At 47.9% G+C, this 15,372-nt stretch overlaps 8 protein-coding genes across 8 annotated transcripts; 3 read left to right on the top strand and 5 right to left on the bottom strand. All coding sequences in view use genetic code 12, as the record gives it.

Annotated features, from left to right (window-relative positions):
* Positions 1-72: 72 nt before the first annotated feature.
* On the bottom strand, positions 73-2,881 carry PSN45_003130 (uncharacterized protein; the record flags this gene model as incomplete). The annotated part of the gene is made up of 2 exons (XM_066158019.1): positions 73-1,453; positions 1,824-2,881. The coding sequence occupies 2 exons, from the start codon at positions 2,879-2,881 to the stop codon at positions 73-75; spliced, it is 2,439 nt and encodes an 812-aa protein (XP_066014116.1).
* A 741-nt stretch (positions 2,882-3,622) lies between these two features.
* rps27_1 (40S ribosomal protein eS27) lies at positions 3,623-3,871 on the top strand (the record flags this gene model as incomplete). The annotated part of the gene is made up of 1 exon (XM_006684563.2): positions 3,623-3,871. One exon carries the CDS (start codon positions 3,623-3,625, stop codon positions 3,869-3,871), a length of 249 nt encoding a protein of 82 aa, XP_006684626.1.
* A 340-nt stretch (positions 3,872-4,211) lies between these two features.
* Positions 4,212-6,506, bottom strand: RSM22 (37S ribosomal protein S22; the record flags this gene model as incomplete). Its single annotated transcript, XM_066158018.1, has 2 exons — positions 4,212-6,387; positions 6,487-6,506. The coding sequence occupies 2 exons, from the start codon at positions 6,504-6,506 to the stop codon at positions 4,212-4,214; spliced, it is 2,196 nt and encodes a 731-aa protein (XP_066014115.1).
* Positions 6,507-6,642: 136 nt separating this feature from the next.
* Positions 6,643-7,365, top strand: PSN45_003127 (uncharacterized protein; the record flags this gene model as incomplete). The annotated part of the gene is made up of 1 exon (XM_006684565.2): positions 6,643-7,365. One exon carries the CDS (start codon positions 6,643-6,645, stop codon positions 7,363-7,365), a length of 723 nt encoding a protein of 240 aa, XP_006684628.1.
* A 91-nt stretch (positions 7,366-7,456) lies between these two features.
* Positions 7,457-8,491, top strand: PSN45_003126 (uncharacterized protein; the record flags this gene model as incomplete). Its single annotated transcript, XM_066158017.1, has 1 exon — positions 7,457-8,491. One exon carries the CDS (start codon positions 7,457-7,459, stop codon positions 8,489-8,491), a length of 1,035 nt encoding a protein of 344 aa, XP_066014114.1.
* A 67-nt stretch (positions 8,492-8,558) lies between these two features.
* On the bottom strand, positions 8,559-9,578 carry MTM1 (Carrier protein, mitochondrial; the record flags this gene model as incomplete). The annotated part of the gene is made up of 1 exon (XM_006684567.2): positions 8,559-9,578. One exon carries the CDS (start codon positions 9,576-9,578, stop codon positions 8,559-8,561), a length of 1,020 nt encoding a protein of 339 aa, XP_006684630.2.
* A 529-nt stretch (positions 9,579-10,107) lies between these two features.
* KOG1 (Target of rapamycin complex 1 subunit kog1) lies at positions 10,108-14,304 on the bottom strand (the record flags this gene model as incomplete). The annotated part of the gene is made up of 1 exon (XM_066158016.1): positions 10,108-14,304. One exon carries the CDS (start codon positions 14,302-14,304, stop codon positions 10,108-10,110), a length of 4,197 nt encoding a protein of 1,398 aa, XP_066014113.1.
* A 208-nt stretch (positions 14,305-14,512) lies between these two features.
* Positions 14,513-15,368, bottom strand: CDG1 (cysteine dioxygenase; the record flags this gene model as incomplete). The annotated part of the gene is made up of 2 exons (XM_006684568.2): positions 14,513-14,536; positions 14,661-15,368. The coding sequence occupies 2 exons, from the start codon at positions 15,366-15,368 to the stop codon at positions 14,513-14,515; spliced, it is 732 nt and encodes a 243-aa protein (XP_006684631.2).
* Positions 15,369-15,372: the final 4 nt, after the last annotated feature.

The raw sequence follows: 15,372 nt of genomic DNA, 5'->3' as shown, positions 1-15,372 counted from the left end.
TTGAGGCTACGCGACACTTCGGTTTTGAGGTTTCATGATTATACCTAGTAATACAGATCTATAAATATTTATTTAATACCCGAGGTAGAGCCCACCGTTCCTATCTTCAAGCTCTTCGATGATGGTGGATAGAAGATCTGATTTGGGATCCCATCCTAGTTTGGCCGTACACCGAATAAACTTGAGCATGGGGAGGCGTTTGTCGATTAATGCAATTGCCAAGTCGAGTGGATTGAGCTTGGTGGAGGTTCCAAGCATCCCACTGCTATCGATGTAGAGAGTCTTCAACGGCCTTTGGTGGTCCAAGAACCTCAAGTTGAAGTCGTCAAAGAACGATCCGGAGATGTAGTCGACATATATCAGTAGAACCGTCAAATTGGGACAATAGTCCCAGATGATATCCAAGCTATCATCACGGAGCTTGGGCATGGGATACTCTACTCGAAGTGTCTTCAAGTTCTTTCCAAACTTGTAGAGTAGTGATTTGATGCCTTCGTCCTTGATATGAGGGCAGTGAGCAAACTCCAAGTTGGTAATGGTGCTGGGCAACGTTGACTTCATAAGAAACTCGTCACTTATACCACCAGATATTCTTAAGGATGATAGCGTGGGTGGCCAGTGGATTTGGTTCATTAGTTTGGAATCCATTTCGATGGAAGATCGGGGGAATGAGAGGCTCGTGAGCTTATCGAGATTTCGAATGGAGTTGAAAAGCTCTGATAAGTTGAGAGTTTCACTGACTAGTCGAAGATCCAAGACCCTGAGGTTCTCGCAGTTCTTTAGGGCTACCAATGGGGCCAAACCAAAACTGGTCTGAGGTGCAACGAAGATGTCGAGGTTTTTCTTGGATCTTTTCAAAAGTTTGGCAACAAATGAGTTCTTACCTGATTGGATCACGTAAGATAAATCAAGTTGCTTTATGTGTTCTCCTAGTTTCTTGTTGGAACTCACGGTCTCCACAAAACTGAAAAAATTCGTGGCCTTCAAGGTTGGATACCCATAGATCATGGGTAGTACCACGTTATAGAACATCTTGTTGAGACATAAATATTTGGGCGTGAGTTTTCCACGGTAGTAAAGTACCTTTAGGATATGAACCACTATTTCCATGGGGAACCTCATAAGTCGTTCCTGCTCTTCGAATTCATCATTCATCACCTTCAAGGTTTTGTCATATACTTCGTTTTTCTTCTCCAAGCAACATCTAAGAACGTCCACTTTCTCGAACTGAGACATGGGCCATATTCGTCCTTTGAAGTGCTTCTGTGTGGTGAGTACATACACCGAGCTGATGTTTATGTTGGTCTTTCTCAGAAAGTCTTTGTAGTTTTGATCTCTCTGTTGCTGAATAAGCACGTCTTCATCATCTGTTTCCTCATCACTGCTATTAGCAGCAGTGAAGTCCGATCGGTACACATACCGCTTGTACGGCGGACGGTACTGTTTTGGGCGTCTTTTGTTTGCAATCTTGGAAACAGGTTTGGATGTGCAAGAAATTAATCGGTGATGCTTCTCTTGAGATTAAGTACAAGGTGCGAACCCAGTGCGTAAATACAATGAGGCTGCAAAAACATAAAACTTTAATCTAATGGAACCGCTGGATTGGGGACCTGGGTTTCCGCTTGCGCTGATGGAGATGTCTTCGGTTGATTGTAAACTCTCTCAATCCTTCAAGTTTTATGGGTGATTCAAGTTTTTCCTCCATTTCTGACATTGGTGATAGTTTTGAGGGTTTTAGGAAGTCTTGGAGGTCATTAGACATGGCTATTGGGCTTAGGGAAGGGGATTTCTTGGGCCGGATAATTCGAAAAGGATGTATAAACAACTCTCTTATGAGTTTTTTGGGAACAAAAGAGACGATCTTTAAGCTAGTTCTCAAAACCTTGTATGGGCTTTTGAACGGAGCAGATATTATTTGAATAAACGCAATCTTCATTGAAATTTTGCACTTGTTTCCAATCGCCTGCAAGTACCGTCTAAAAGTTTCAATGTTTGATTTGATGTGAATGATGGTTAGCTCAAGTAGAATATGCTTGGTAAGCATGATTTTGTCAAATACTTCAAAGGACTTCAAGAAAGGGGGGATTTCTTCCATGAGAATATGCCTCATCATGTATGGATGTCTGCACACATCGAATAGGTTGTACTTGTGTCTAATTCTACTCGCTAACAGAATAAAGGATTTAATGGAGGTCATTCCGGGCAGCATACCAACATTAACAGGTTCAGGTTCAGGTATAGCTGTTCCAGAGTTGACTTCGGAACTGTAGTCATTTAAAATGTTTCTCTCCTTTAGTCTAGTTTCCAAGGACTTGATACCAGAAAAATGTCTAAGATTTTCACCGACTCGCTTGTGCTTTTTACTGGGAAAATTTCGGTCAAAAATCGTAGATAACCTGGTCTGAACTGAGCTGTGGTCCGTATTCTGACCAATAGCCCTATCTCTGTTTTGGAAGTTCAATGGAAATGGATGGAAAGTAGATATACGTTGAGGAGACTTTCTGATACTCAACATTTCTTGGTTCAAGCTCGAAACAGCTTTTTTAAGGTGTCTCCATTCCCGTTCTTGCTTGAGCTCGTTCTCTTTCAACTCTTGTTGGAGTCTGTGTAGCTCCGGTATTGGAGCTTTGTCGATGAACATTTCAGCCATCCGGTCCAACACACCTTTATTGGTGTTCATATACAGATGGAGGTGACTCTCATTGATCAAGTTGTAGTCATCCTTCTTAGCTGCTTCCAACGAGTTCCTTCTTGTGGTCTCTAATAGAAACACTGCCAACCTAAAGGTACCCCATGAAACATAGATACACACATTCAAGTTTGAAAACACAATGGTTCTCCTGGAATCTTCAACAATAATAAACACCCTGGTGTAGACCATAAGAATGCCACCAGCCAATATCCCAGTGAAGCAGAACAGTAGGACTTTTTTCTCTGTTCCAATGAGCTTTTTTAAGAAATAAACGCCTTCTTCGAACTCTCTATTGCTGCTACGGTTATCAGCAGATTTTTGGATGAGAAGTTGCGAGTTAATCCGGTTTAAAAGTCGTTGTTTTGTTTGTTTTACCTGTTCAAGCCACTTCCAAGGCCATTCACCCAAAAACCAGACAGCCCAAGTCACTAGAACAACTATTAAAGTATCTGTGATGAGTATCGCAATGTCGTTGCTAGAGGGAGAATTGGGAAATACAGGCACCAACACCGCCAAAAATGTTGGGAGAATGGCAATTCCCACCGCTACGTATCCGGTGGTTCGACTAGGGCGATATTCTGGGTAATGGTGGTTTTCCAGTGTTGTGAAGGTAGATTCCGCTTCTCTTTTAATCTGTGAAGAAGAGGGATCAAAGGGCGACATCCTCTGGGACTTCTTTCTGCTAGCAGACAGTTTCATTTGTGGGCGTCTGTGATGTGTTTAAGAAGTCAAATAGTACAGTTATACAAATGGTGTATTTTGTTCCTAGTATCCTATCAGGGAACTGTGGTGATAGATATTTTGCAGCAGGGTCGCGAAGGTCGCCTGTCCCAACCAAAAATCGGGGAACCGGTCGTGTGCTCGCCCAAGTGGTGAATAGAAAAAATTTTCACTCCCTCTGGAAAAATTTCCTCCACATCACAGTACATCATGGTTTTAGTTCAAGATTTATTAAACCCTTCTCCAGCCTCCGAAGCTCAGAAACACAAGAAGAAGGCCTTGGTCCAAGCTCCAAGATCCTACTTTATGGATGTCAAGTGTCACGGATGTATGAACATCACCACCGTGTTCTCTCATGCCCAAACTGCCGTCACCTGTGACGGATGTGCCACTGTTTTGTGTACTCCAACCGGTGGTAAGGCCAAGTTGACTGAAGGCTCGTCTTTCAGAAGAAAGTAAATGACAATTACGAAACGATGGAGAAGCTCCCCCACTTTGATTTGTGTACTATAGGACATGGCGAATGCAAATTCGTGATAATAAGTTGCAAGACATACAAAAGTAACGACCACGTCGTTTATAGTTAATAAACATATTTATGTACGAGGTGATATACAGTGTATTGTGCACGAGGTGATATTTACAAGTATACTTGTGTACAAGGTGTAGAGATTTACAGGGTATATATTTTTGTGTACAAGATAGATACTTACAGGTATATTTGTGTATGAGATAGATATTTACAGTATACACATGTGATGGAAAGGTTTATTTACAGTATATACATGTGATAGAAAGACTATTTCCCATCATACTCGGAGACATCCACATCAAATTTTTGTCCCTGCTTCCTATACTTCTTCGTCTGCTCCAAGTTCGTGGCCATCACGTCAGAAAACTTCACAATGTCATTTTCAAAGTCATGCTCCGACTGGCTCACCAATTTCTTCCATACCTTCTTTCTCTGCTCCTTCTTAAACGTCTTTTTCTGGGTTTTCGATAAAATATCCAACTTATCTCTGACCTTTTCACTGAGCTGGTTCTTCACCAACACACTCTTCTTTCCGAGACCCCACAAGTCGCCTTGGTCGACCTTGCGGGCATCGTGGTACTCCTGTTTACCCAAACTCTTGGGAATTTGCCAAATCTCGATATTCCCCGAGGGAGCGCAAGTAGTGAGTTTGACGTTATTCTTCACCCGAGCGGGGACATCCAAAACCCGGGGCCAGTTGGTGGGGTTGGAGAGGTCCACCTCAGATGAGGCGTTGTGGACTCTTTCGTACTCGATCTTCTGGATGTCGCTAATTTCGTTTGATGCTCTTCTGGCGATCAAGTAGGTGAAAGACCCACTTTCGGTATTATTGCCTCCAGGTCTTCCAGAACCACTGAGCTTCTTCACCTGGCTCTTCTTCATTGTGTCGAATCCGAACCCGTCTTCGGCACCCTTGTCCCACGCCGTGGCCAATTTCTTTCCTCTCTTCAACTCCATCGTATACTTGGGTCTTTCAACAACCTTGTCAAACGAGCAGAACTTGAGCCGATGCTTGTGGGATGGGATCTTGTAGTACTTGGGGTCGCCTAGCTGTAATGGACACTTGGAGTGATGGGAACAGGGAGCCACGATTTCCAAATGGTAATCAACACTTTCTGGGCCAAGAGTGGGATCCCCAAGTTCGTTGACTTCAAAACGCTTATCATCTTCAAACTCGAACTTCAAGTCGTCCTCGCTGACGTCTCCATACTTCTCGATGATGGTCTGCTCGAGTTCACTGATGTCTGAGTCGCTGGCGTGGTATTGTCCGAGTTCTTTGTCAAGCTCTTCAAGTAATTTCTCTTCGTGCTTGATGTGCTCTTCGGTGATGATCTGATCGACGTGTCGAAGCTTCTGGGGCTTGATGGAAGAACCCTTGATGTAAGGACGGGGAACCTTACCTCTTTCTTTTTCGAAAGATTCGGGTCTAATCATGATCTGACGGGCTCTTGCGACCGTTTCAAAGCCAACAGAATTGCCTCTTTCAACAAGAACAATATGGCCCTGGGGCTCTAGGAGCCGAAGAAGCATGTGCATGTTGACGTCGACGTCCCGTGGGAAATGGTGTTCTTTGGTTAACAATGAGTGGTTCACGATGATCAAGTCGTATTTTTTTGCAGTCGGCAACGAATCTCTCAACTTGGTTCTGATCTCGATCCGCGTCGTGTCGACGGGTCCCACATACTCAGGTGTCTCTGGTGCTTGTTCTTCGGTCAACGCATCTTCTGTTTCGGTTTCAGCAACTTCTTCTGCCTCTTCAAGGGCAATTTCTCCAAATGGCTGTTCGTTTAACTGCCTTGACAAGATGATCTTGGCTCTTTTCTTCATTTCTCTATTTTCTCGGCCAATCACATATGCATCCTTATACTCGGGGTTGAATGTGTCACCCATGACTTCGTTCAAAGCAACCATCCCCGTGGCAGGTCCATATCCAACAGTCAAGATTCTCTTAGGACTGAATGACGGGCCCATTCTCTTCTTCAACTCCTGAAGAACCTGGTAGCAGTGAGCGTAGTCCTGGAGGAACAATGCTGCGATGTGGGCGTTGGCCTCTATTCCGTTGGTAGGAGCCGATTGTAGTTGTTCCTTTTGTACCGATTGGTATATGTCAGCCACTTTTGTTCTCAACCGGCCAGGAGAAGTCAACCGTAAGATGTTGTTGTTGATGGTATCAGCAATGACATCAGGGAGCCTTATGGCCGTGTGGTGGGCTCTCCCTTTTAGAGTATTGTCATGTAATCTTGCTTCCTCAGCATTAGCGCCTTTGATGAAAGAACCATCATCATTTCTGAACGGAGAGCTAACCAAATCATCTCTGGAGAGAACCGCCTGTTCTTTCTCATCTCCTTTGACAATATATCCAAATTTCTGATCTGAGTTGTTGTCCTTTCCTCCTATAGAGTGGAATGAAGATATATTGGCACCAAAATCTGGCTGCGATGAGCTGGGGTTATAAGCGGTATTGGAGTTGCTGCGGCCACCGAAACCTCCTACACGTCTCGATAACAGTATTCGCTGGTACCTTGATGTGAATCCAGCATACCTCATATGCCTTGACCACATGGTTTTTGGGTGGATAATGTGTTTGTTAGAAAAAGTAGTATCTACTGATTAGTGATTTACTTAGTGGTCGTGCGTCTAGCGGTGCGCGACAAAACACTTTTTGTCCAACCAACTGGAATCTTTTCATCTATAAGCCATGTTTGCCAGAACTTCCAGCAAGAAGATGGCAGCCATCGTGGCGGCCCTGGTGGTGTACCAGACATCCTCCAGTAGTGTGCTCAACGAATCCAAGCGGAATTTCTATGAAGACGAACCATCCCTCAACTCTGCTCCAGTGTCGGACCCGGCGTCTCCATTACCTTCACAGAAAATAGTGAACGGAGTGTTGGTCGAATCGCCCAGCTTTCTCGAGGCAGGCATAAAGACGGTACGGGAGAGCGTGTACAACGTGTATGCGGGTGCCACCGGTCTTGTGGATGATGGATATTCCAAGTATCACCAAGCTGAGCAAAAAGTCACGTCGACCGTGAGCCAATTGCACGATAAATCGGAGGATTTGTTGCCCAACTCTGCATATATAGCGATTGCATTTCTCCTGGGAACCATTCTTGCTCGCCAAAGATCGGTATTTGCAAAGGTGGTGTACCCGGTGATTTTGGGAGTGGGCTCTTTTAGGTACTTTTTGCCTCAAACGTTTGGCAGCACCACCGGGTTGTTGTGGCAGTGGGAGCAGCAGAAGCTCCCCGAGGTTGCGAAGCAGCAGGAGTCGTTGGTGAAGAAATCGGAGCAGATTGTGACTCAGCTCGAGAAAACCACTGAATCGAGTCAGGCCAAGGTCACATCGATGGTGGATTCGTTGAGACTAACCATCAAGAAGTACACGGGGTTGAACTTGGACGACGATGCCACCAAGAAATAGGCCACTTTTATATTAACGAATAGATAAGCAAGTAGAAAAATGAGCGGCTGCGAATTTTGTGGATCTCACCACAAACAACTTGTTTCTCCCCATGTGTGCCCACATCTCAGGTGTAGACCAGTACCGCCACTTCGGTGGCAGCGACACACCTCCGCGGTCCCAATACTTGACTGCTAGGACCATCAACACTCAACAGGAGAACCAGAGCATTTTCAAACAGTCCTTAGTGGAAGGTCCTGCCCTGGCCCTCCACCGAGTTTTAGACAAAATCTCCACTCTCACGGGCGTGAGAAATACCATAGCATCGGCGTCGATCTCCACCAGTTCCAAATCCGACTTTGACGAGGAATTCGGCCCCAGTATTGTCATTGCCAAGCAGCTTGAACACAAATTGAAACTGGTACAAAAAGAGTACCAAAACTTACTCAAGCACAGCAGTGAGCTCCAGAAGGAATTGGACTTCTGGGGCGATAATATGGTTGATCCCAAGTGCAACTTGATCTTGAAGGAGGCGGCCGGGATTTTCAGGGCCCAGGTAAATTGGTATCTGCCATTGCTGACTGGCTGCGAAGAAATTCGCCAGGCCCTAACGGTGGTGGCTGACAAGGAAACTGCCGTCAAAAAGCTTCGAGACTGCCGTGTGGACCTCAAGAAGAAGTGGAAGGTTGAGTCTGGCAAATATGGCGACAAACTGTTCAATGCCCAAAAAGCTCTGGAGACTTTGGAGACGAACGCAGCCAATATTAGGATTTCGGAAACCCACTATGCCCGAGCCATCAATGAGAATTTCATGGACGCAGTTCAAAACTACGCCATGGAGGTCCGGGCCATGGCCGTCAACTTAGAGGCAGATGCCGTCAGATGTGAGGAACGTCTCAAGGGTAAAAACAGGTTTCCTGGGTTGAATGCCACGAAAGAAGTTACCAATTTACCAGAAAATAAGAAGCTGGATGGCCACACCTCAATGGCTTCCCACTGTGCCAAGTGCTCCATTGAGGCTGGCCGAGCCAGTTCCTGCAAATATAGTCTGGGCAAAAAAGTGGTATCTGCTACTCGGATTGTGCCCGACGACGAATTTGACAGGCCCATCTATGACCACTTCCACGGTAACGAGAGCTGGAATTAAATATCTATATGTAAGTTTTGCCTAGTATATACATGCTGTGAGGTTTGAGTTTGGCAACATTACCAACTCAGTTCTTAAAAAAGATCTTGGTGATTTCGTAGGACGAGATCATTATGGCACAAGCCGGAGCCACTTTGATCACCCGTGGCCCTAGTCCTCCAAACAACGCGCGTGGGCCTTCGTTCTTGTATATGTTAAACAAATACTTGAACATCGTCGAGCGCTTGGTGTCTTTGGAGTTATCCTGACTGATTTGCAACCGGGTTTTGCCCACGTCGAATGGATGAGTACACACCGCTGCCACCGACCCAGCCACCGACCCGGATAAGAAGCTGGTAGCAAACACGCGCGAGTCGTTCTCGGCGTGGGTGCCCATGTCGAAGTTGGCGTCAAACATCAGGCCAAACTCCTTTTTGCACATCTCGTACAACGACCAGTAGATTCCCGAGAATGGTACATCGCGCCATAAGGTGATCTGGAGGCCCTTGAACAAGGAGCGTACGCCATAGGTGCGCACGTCGGCCAAGGCTCCCGCAAGCACGTTCAGAAGCATCCGGGGATTGGCTCGAGACGACGGAATCGACTGCAATCTGGTCTTCACCAACTCCAACGGCGCCACCGCGGTGGCGGCCATGAGCCGTGCAGATGCCCCACACAACAACGAGTTTATCAGCCCACTGATGGGTGAGTTATCTCGAATATACTCGTATCCGGTGAAATAAATTACGTTGGCAGGAATGGCCATAAGCAACGTCAACGAGATCCCACGCCAGAGGGTTGGAAGCCCCTCATTTCTGCTAATGGTGACAAACCCCTGGTACGTCGAGTCGATTCTCGTACAATTTTTGACGTTTTTGCAGTAGTCCTTGTCTAGCCAGAAGAGATGCGACTCAGTTGGGGCGAGTACCGAAGTATTGGCCACCAATGTGTTTCTGGTGGCCGTGGCGGCCGGAGCCGCCTGGTAGTGCGATGAGCAGCATGGCTTGGACTCGGGCATGATCTCCTGCTGCTGCATTCTGATACGAATCACGTCGAATGGGGTTAGCACAAAAGCTGTCAAAATGGAGCCTGAACTGGCACTCAACATTCTTTGGGGGAGGGTGAGATCGGAGGTGTCGGGGGGCCTGGTGAAGGGCATAGGCGGCTCGGGGTCGGGCGGATGCCGTGTTGTGTGGATGGGGGACGATGAAAGCAGAAGCGACATCGTATGGTTAATGGAGGAGACTGTTGGTAAGATGAAGTAGGTGCGAAAACGAGAGTGCGAAAAAGTCATGTGGTGATACTCCGAAGACGGAGTGCGGTGGAGCGATATGTCTGTGGGAAGACGGTGGGGGGTTTTGGAGTATGAAGAGAATAGCCGGTGTATGGGGAAGAACTCCGATGGGAGTCTAGGGTCTTTTGGTGGAGGTTGAACTGGTTTTAGGGATGGGCTGGTCTTTTTTGTGCGCGACATGCGCGACATTTGGCTCTCGGTGTATCGTGGGGTACACAGAGGGACAGATGAGAACTGACTGGAACAGACTATATCAGACTATATCAGACTACAACAGACTTCTACGTGTATGGTTCGGTCGAGCAAGTTGACATAGAATACATAGATCACAGAATGGGTGCTTCTAATACTCCTGGATGATGTCCACACAGGTGTACACATTGATGTTCCCATCCTGATTGTAGTTTGATGCCACCATCATCCGGTGTGGGTGGAGGGCCACGCCCGAAAGGTAGTTCAGAGTTCTACCTCCCAAGTACGTCGACAGCTCGTGCGGATTCTTCAAATTGTACACCAAGTCACCAGAAGAAGTCCACAAGTTCACCGACTTCGAGCCGGTTGCAATGATGGGAGCATGTTCGTGGACCTCGAGGCACCGGAGTGACTTCTCGGTGTTGGCGAATGAAAGCACCAGGTCTGATGACCTGATATCCCAAAGATGAACGGATCCATCAGCTGCTCCAGATACCAACTCTCTGTATCCTCCTCTTTGCATATGAATATTACGAATTGGACTGGCAACACGAGACCGTTGTTGTTGGTGTTGATTTGGATGGGAACTACCGGTCCATGTGCGGACCATGGACTCACGGGGATCAAGACGACGGTCGTAGACTCTGAGACTACCATCATCGAACCCAGCCACAAAGATATCACCAGCAACCTGGTCCGATGTGATGGACGTGATCGCCAGGGTCGACCGGGCAGGAATATCTACTAGGCAGAGCTCACGAGGAGCATCCCAGACCCTGATGATTTTGACGTCTCCCGTAACCAAAAGTGAACCTCTGGACTGTTGCCATTCACAGATAAGCCCTGTACTTTTGGCAGTAAGAAGAAGGTCAGTAAGGGCTCTCCACAGAGCTACGAGCTCGGGCTTGGTTCTGTCGGACGTAAAGTGTTTGTAGATTTTAATAACCCCGTCGCTCGACCCTGCGAGCATCAATGGAGAATCGTCTTCGTTCAAGAACTTTATATCGGTGATCTTGGTGCCGGCTGGGTTCATGTTACTCAATCGGTTGACCACCTTCCCAGTCTCCCAGTCCCATACCGTCACGTTGTCTTTATCGTCACATACAACCAAATTCTTCTCGAATTGGGTGAACTTGATCAATTTGGGCTGCGTTTTATTGTCAAGAACCACGGGAGACCGACCCCAGTCACCACGAATGGCCATTTGTTTCTGGGGCTGGGTTTCTTGAATGATGGCCTCGTTTCTGTTCCGACGCCAAAGACGCTCAATATACTCCTGGGAACCAGGTTCATCAAGCTCGCTCTTGCTCATTTGTGGCTCTTGGAAATATTCACACGAGTACTCGAAAAAACCCGATTCTTCGGAGAGATGGACGTCGGCAGAAACATCCCTGGGTGTAAACCGTGGAGGCTTGGGGCGGTACTCGGCGTGATAGTTGGAACTAACGGGACTGGAGTTAAGAATCCGCGTGAAGTTGTTGAGTTCGGTATCGTCGTTGATGTGAAGCAGCAGTACAAGTTTGGCAAGAGAAAGTCCTTTGAGACGATTGGTGAGCGACTCGGCAAGGGACGATTCGGAATGGACACTCGATGTGTCGGCATGAGAGGCCGAAGCCACTCGTCTTGCTCCGTTGATGGTGAGAGTGTTATTCTTTCTCAGCACCATCAGTGCACTCAGAATTTGTCTTTTGGCAACCAAACTTGCACCTCCATTGGCACCGGCTCCTCCCAAGTGTCGGTTGACAATAGGCTGCGCTGGACGGAAGCTCTCACTAATGTTGATGCTGGACTTGCTCAACAAGTACATCTGCATGTCTCTGACCAACGGACCCAACTCACTCTCGTTCAACTGCAACATTACCGTATCGATCAAGGTTTCTGCAAGCTGTTTGACCTCGAGATGTGGATCTTCGGCAAGGATCAAAAGCGCCTTCCACACCGAGCTGAAGATCAGTCCGTAGGCAGGTGACTTCTTGCGGAAGTCATTCAACTGGTTGGAATTGTCAATCAATACCACCTCTTCCTCTAACTGGTTGAAAGCCACAACCAAGAAAAACTGGTGGTAGTTGGCCACAAACTTGTTGATGAAGAAGATGATCTCCTTGCGGACCATGGCAGACCCGTCACCCAAAAGGCCCAACACGATGTTGGCCAACCGCAAGTCCTGCTGGCGAAGCTCGTCTCTACGCATGTCATTAGCAGCTCCATGCTGTTGTTGTTGCAACTGCTGGCCTTGCAGCTGGGGTTGGTTCTGTTGCCTGGACCCGTCCGATAAGAACGCAGTCATGCCAAGAACAATAGCAGTTCTGACTTCTGGAATAGGATCGCTAGCCATGGAGAGCATTTTGCTCAAGTAGCCATCTTTATAGATGATCCACTTACCATCGGGATAGTTACGCCAAAGCTGAGACAAAAGCAAACAACACCATTGCCGCAAAAGGGGATTCTCACTCAAGGCCATATACCGCAAGCAATTGTTAATGAGTTCCACCGAGAAACAGAGCCGCTGGCCGTTTTTGAAGTCTTTGATGAAAAGCGTGAGAATGAACGCACTCATGGCCTTGTGGTCGTCGTTGATAAGCGGACCACTACCACTGGCCGATGGTGACCCGTTCAAGATTGTGTAAAAGTAATTATACCCTTTGTCTTTGCACAATTCCTGCTGGGTGCTTTTATAGTCGATGGCCATGATGCGGGCCCAGATAAAGATGAGCACCGGCTTGAGTTCTTGTGCGGGACTCTGGAGAAGTTTGAGTACATAGGGAAATATTCCAATGGAAAGGGACAAGTAGACGGCCCATGGACCCAAGTCAAGAAACTTTGAAAGGAGAATCAAAGCCCGAAGACGATGGACTTGTGAAAGAAGCACTTGGAGCACGATGGGGAGCTGTTCGGGAGGCTCTTTGGTGGAGGGAGCCGAAAACTTGAGCCAGATTTCGAAGGCCGTGAGTTGTTGTTCGAAAAAGGTTGAGTGCTGGCCGGGACTAGCGGTAGAGTTTATGGGTGAGTTGGTGGTGGCCATGGTGGTGGTGACGGGAGACAGCACCAGCTGTGGGATGGTCTGGCTGCGAATAAGTTGCGAAAGAACCTGGTCGATGGCCAAATCCCACGATTCCCACATGGTATGGAAGCGTACGGTCTCGGGAAGTGGAGGGTCCGAGATTGGGTTGCAGTTCAACAACGGCATGATGCGTTTGGCGAGAAGAAAGTTCCGGAAAAGGGCTGCCACCATCAAATCCTGACGGAAAAGCCGTTTGAAAATAGGCCGTGAGAGAGACGTCCAGGCAATGGTGTCAGTTATGGCGGTGAAGATCCAGTTCAACTCGCCCAAAGGGGTACGCCGTTCGGTCAACTTTCCGGGGATCACGACGTTTCCCACGGCGTTACGGGGGAGCTGGTCGTAGTAGCTTTTCCTCAACGGCAGCTGCATGATGAACCATTTGATGCTAATATCGATGGGGCACGTGAGGCAGCAGGTGAATAAGTCTGCCGGGAGGTCGGGCGTCATGGGGAGCAACTCGTTGGAGCGACAGGCCGCGAGTTGGATGCAATCGAGGTACGATGAGGTGGGCAGCGGCGACGAAATGTCGTGGTTTCCTTCATTATCGTCATCAATACGTTTCTGGACAAACTTCTTGAAGTTGTGGACAATGTGGCCGGCGCTGTTGCAGTCGTAGACAAAAATGACGGGAGCCCCAAGCCATGTCTGAAGGTCGTAGAGGGAGATGGGAATATACTGGGTGTAGCCTCTGTTGAACACCCAAATTTCTCCCGACAGTGTGGGCTGCGGTACGCCGTGGCCGTTGTAGTGGAAGAGAATACGCTCGTCTTTGGCGTTGCGTCGGAGAGTATTACAGAACCGCTTGACATCCTCGACGCTGGGGTCCAACAGCTGTTTGTACCGGGTTCGGAGGGTGAGGGTCTCGTACTGAGACTGGAGGTTCTTGCCAATGGTTTCGATGGCTTTCTTGGTGTCGGAAAATGCGGTTGGATCGCACCAGGATTCGAGCTTGGCGCAAGGATATGTCTTCATAATATCTGGAGGGTCGACTCCTAAGTTAAGGCATAGCATAAGCATGGCACTGACGGTTTTTTGGCGTTCCTTCATAATTTTCCAGTCGGCGATGGCCTGGTAGTGTTTTGCGTACTCGGCGGATGCCTTGATGGCGGGGGTTACCGGGTTTCCATTTGTGTTGTGACGCTTATCATCAAAGTAGATGTAGAAGGTGTTTGCAAGGGAGGTGAGGAAGGTTTCGGAGTTGTACTCAAACTCGAAGCCGTGGCGCATCGCATGGTTGAGCGGCTGAAGGTTGCGCGGCCCGTAGTAGACGAGCGGCAGGTCGGGCATGGAGGTAAGGGGATGGGGTATGGGAGAGGTATTGGAGTGGTGAATGAGATTTGATTTTGAGTGCGACGAGCGCGAAGCTGCGATACAGCGAGGAGAACTGACGAACTGTACTTTTGTATTGCAACGTGTGCCACTGTCCGTCTTGTGCTGCTCCCATTCATTGACACTGCGACTATCTCCTATTCCTTGACTGTCAACTATTTGTCTTCTATTCGTTGACTGTCAACTGACTCTATTATAATTATCGTATCTCATTCATCTATCTAAGCTAAAGCTGGCACACTGACGGCACTGGCACTGGCGGCACTGAGCACAGGCGCTGACGTCTAACACGACAGCCCTCCCAGCACACTCACCACCTGTCCCTGCCAACTATAATACTTACTCATATCAACATGGTGTTTCTTCCCATTTCCAGCTTCATACATGCTACACCCATACATCGATGCGTACGGAGGCGTGTATAAGTGCAACGACACAGACACTTCCAGGTCTGGATTCGAAATCTTGTGCAACCCAATATCGTCGGCAATGTATCCAACTTCTTGGTTCTTCAACACGGTTTCTTTCTTGCACACCAATGGCTGACCCTCTGTTTGTGGCATGTCGTACAAACTCTCCATGAGGTTTCCCTTAAGAATCTTCATGCAGCAGTGAGCGTTGGCATGGTCGTGGATGGCACTTCCTTTTCCTGGAGACCAGCACAATATCAAGAGGTTGGCATTACCGTTGAGGTTGATGATACCATTTCTGGTGTAGGGACGGGATGGGTCGTGCAACGCATACTTGAGCCAGTCGTCGTCACGTGCCTCGTATTGTTCCATGAGGCATTTGATGTGTTCAATATCGATGTCTTTGCAAGACAAACCTTTGTTAGGGCCTAAGGCGGCCTTGAGGCTGCGGATCAAGCGGCCAAAGTTGTTATCGGGAATTTCTTCGGCGTCATAGTCGGGGACGGAGCGGGGGGTGGCGTGGTCTTCCACCGTGGGAGTGGCCCTGGCACTGGTCCTAGCACTATGGGAGGACGATAAAGGTCCTTGGGCGGGAATTTGGGTAGATAACATGATG

Source organism: Yamadazyma tenuis, chromosome 4 (assembly GCF_029203305.1).
Source record: "Yamadazyma tenuis chromosome 4, complete sequence".
Taxonomy (NCBI): Eukaryota; Fungi; Ascomycota; class Pichiomycetes; order Serinales; family Debaryomycetaceae; genus Yamadazyma; species Yamadazyma tenuis.
This window is presented reverse-complemented; position numbering and strand designations above follow the sequence as displayed.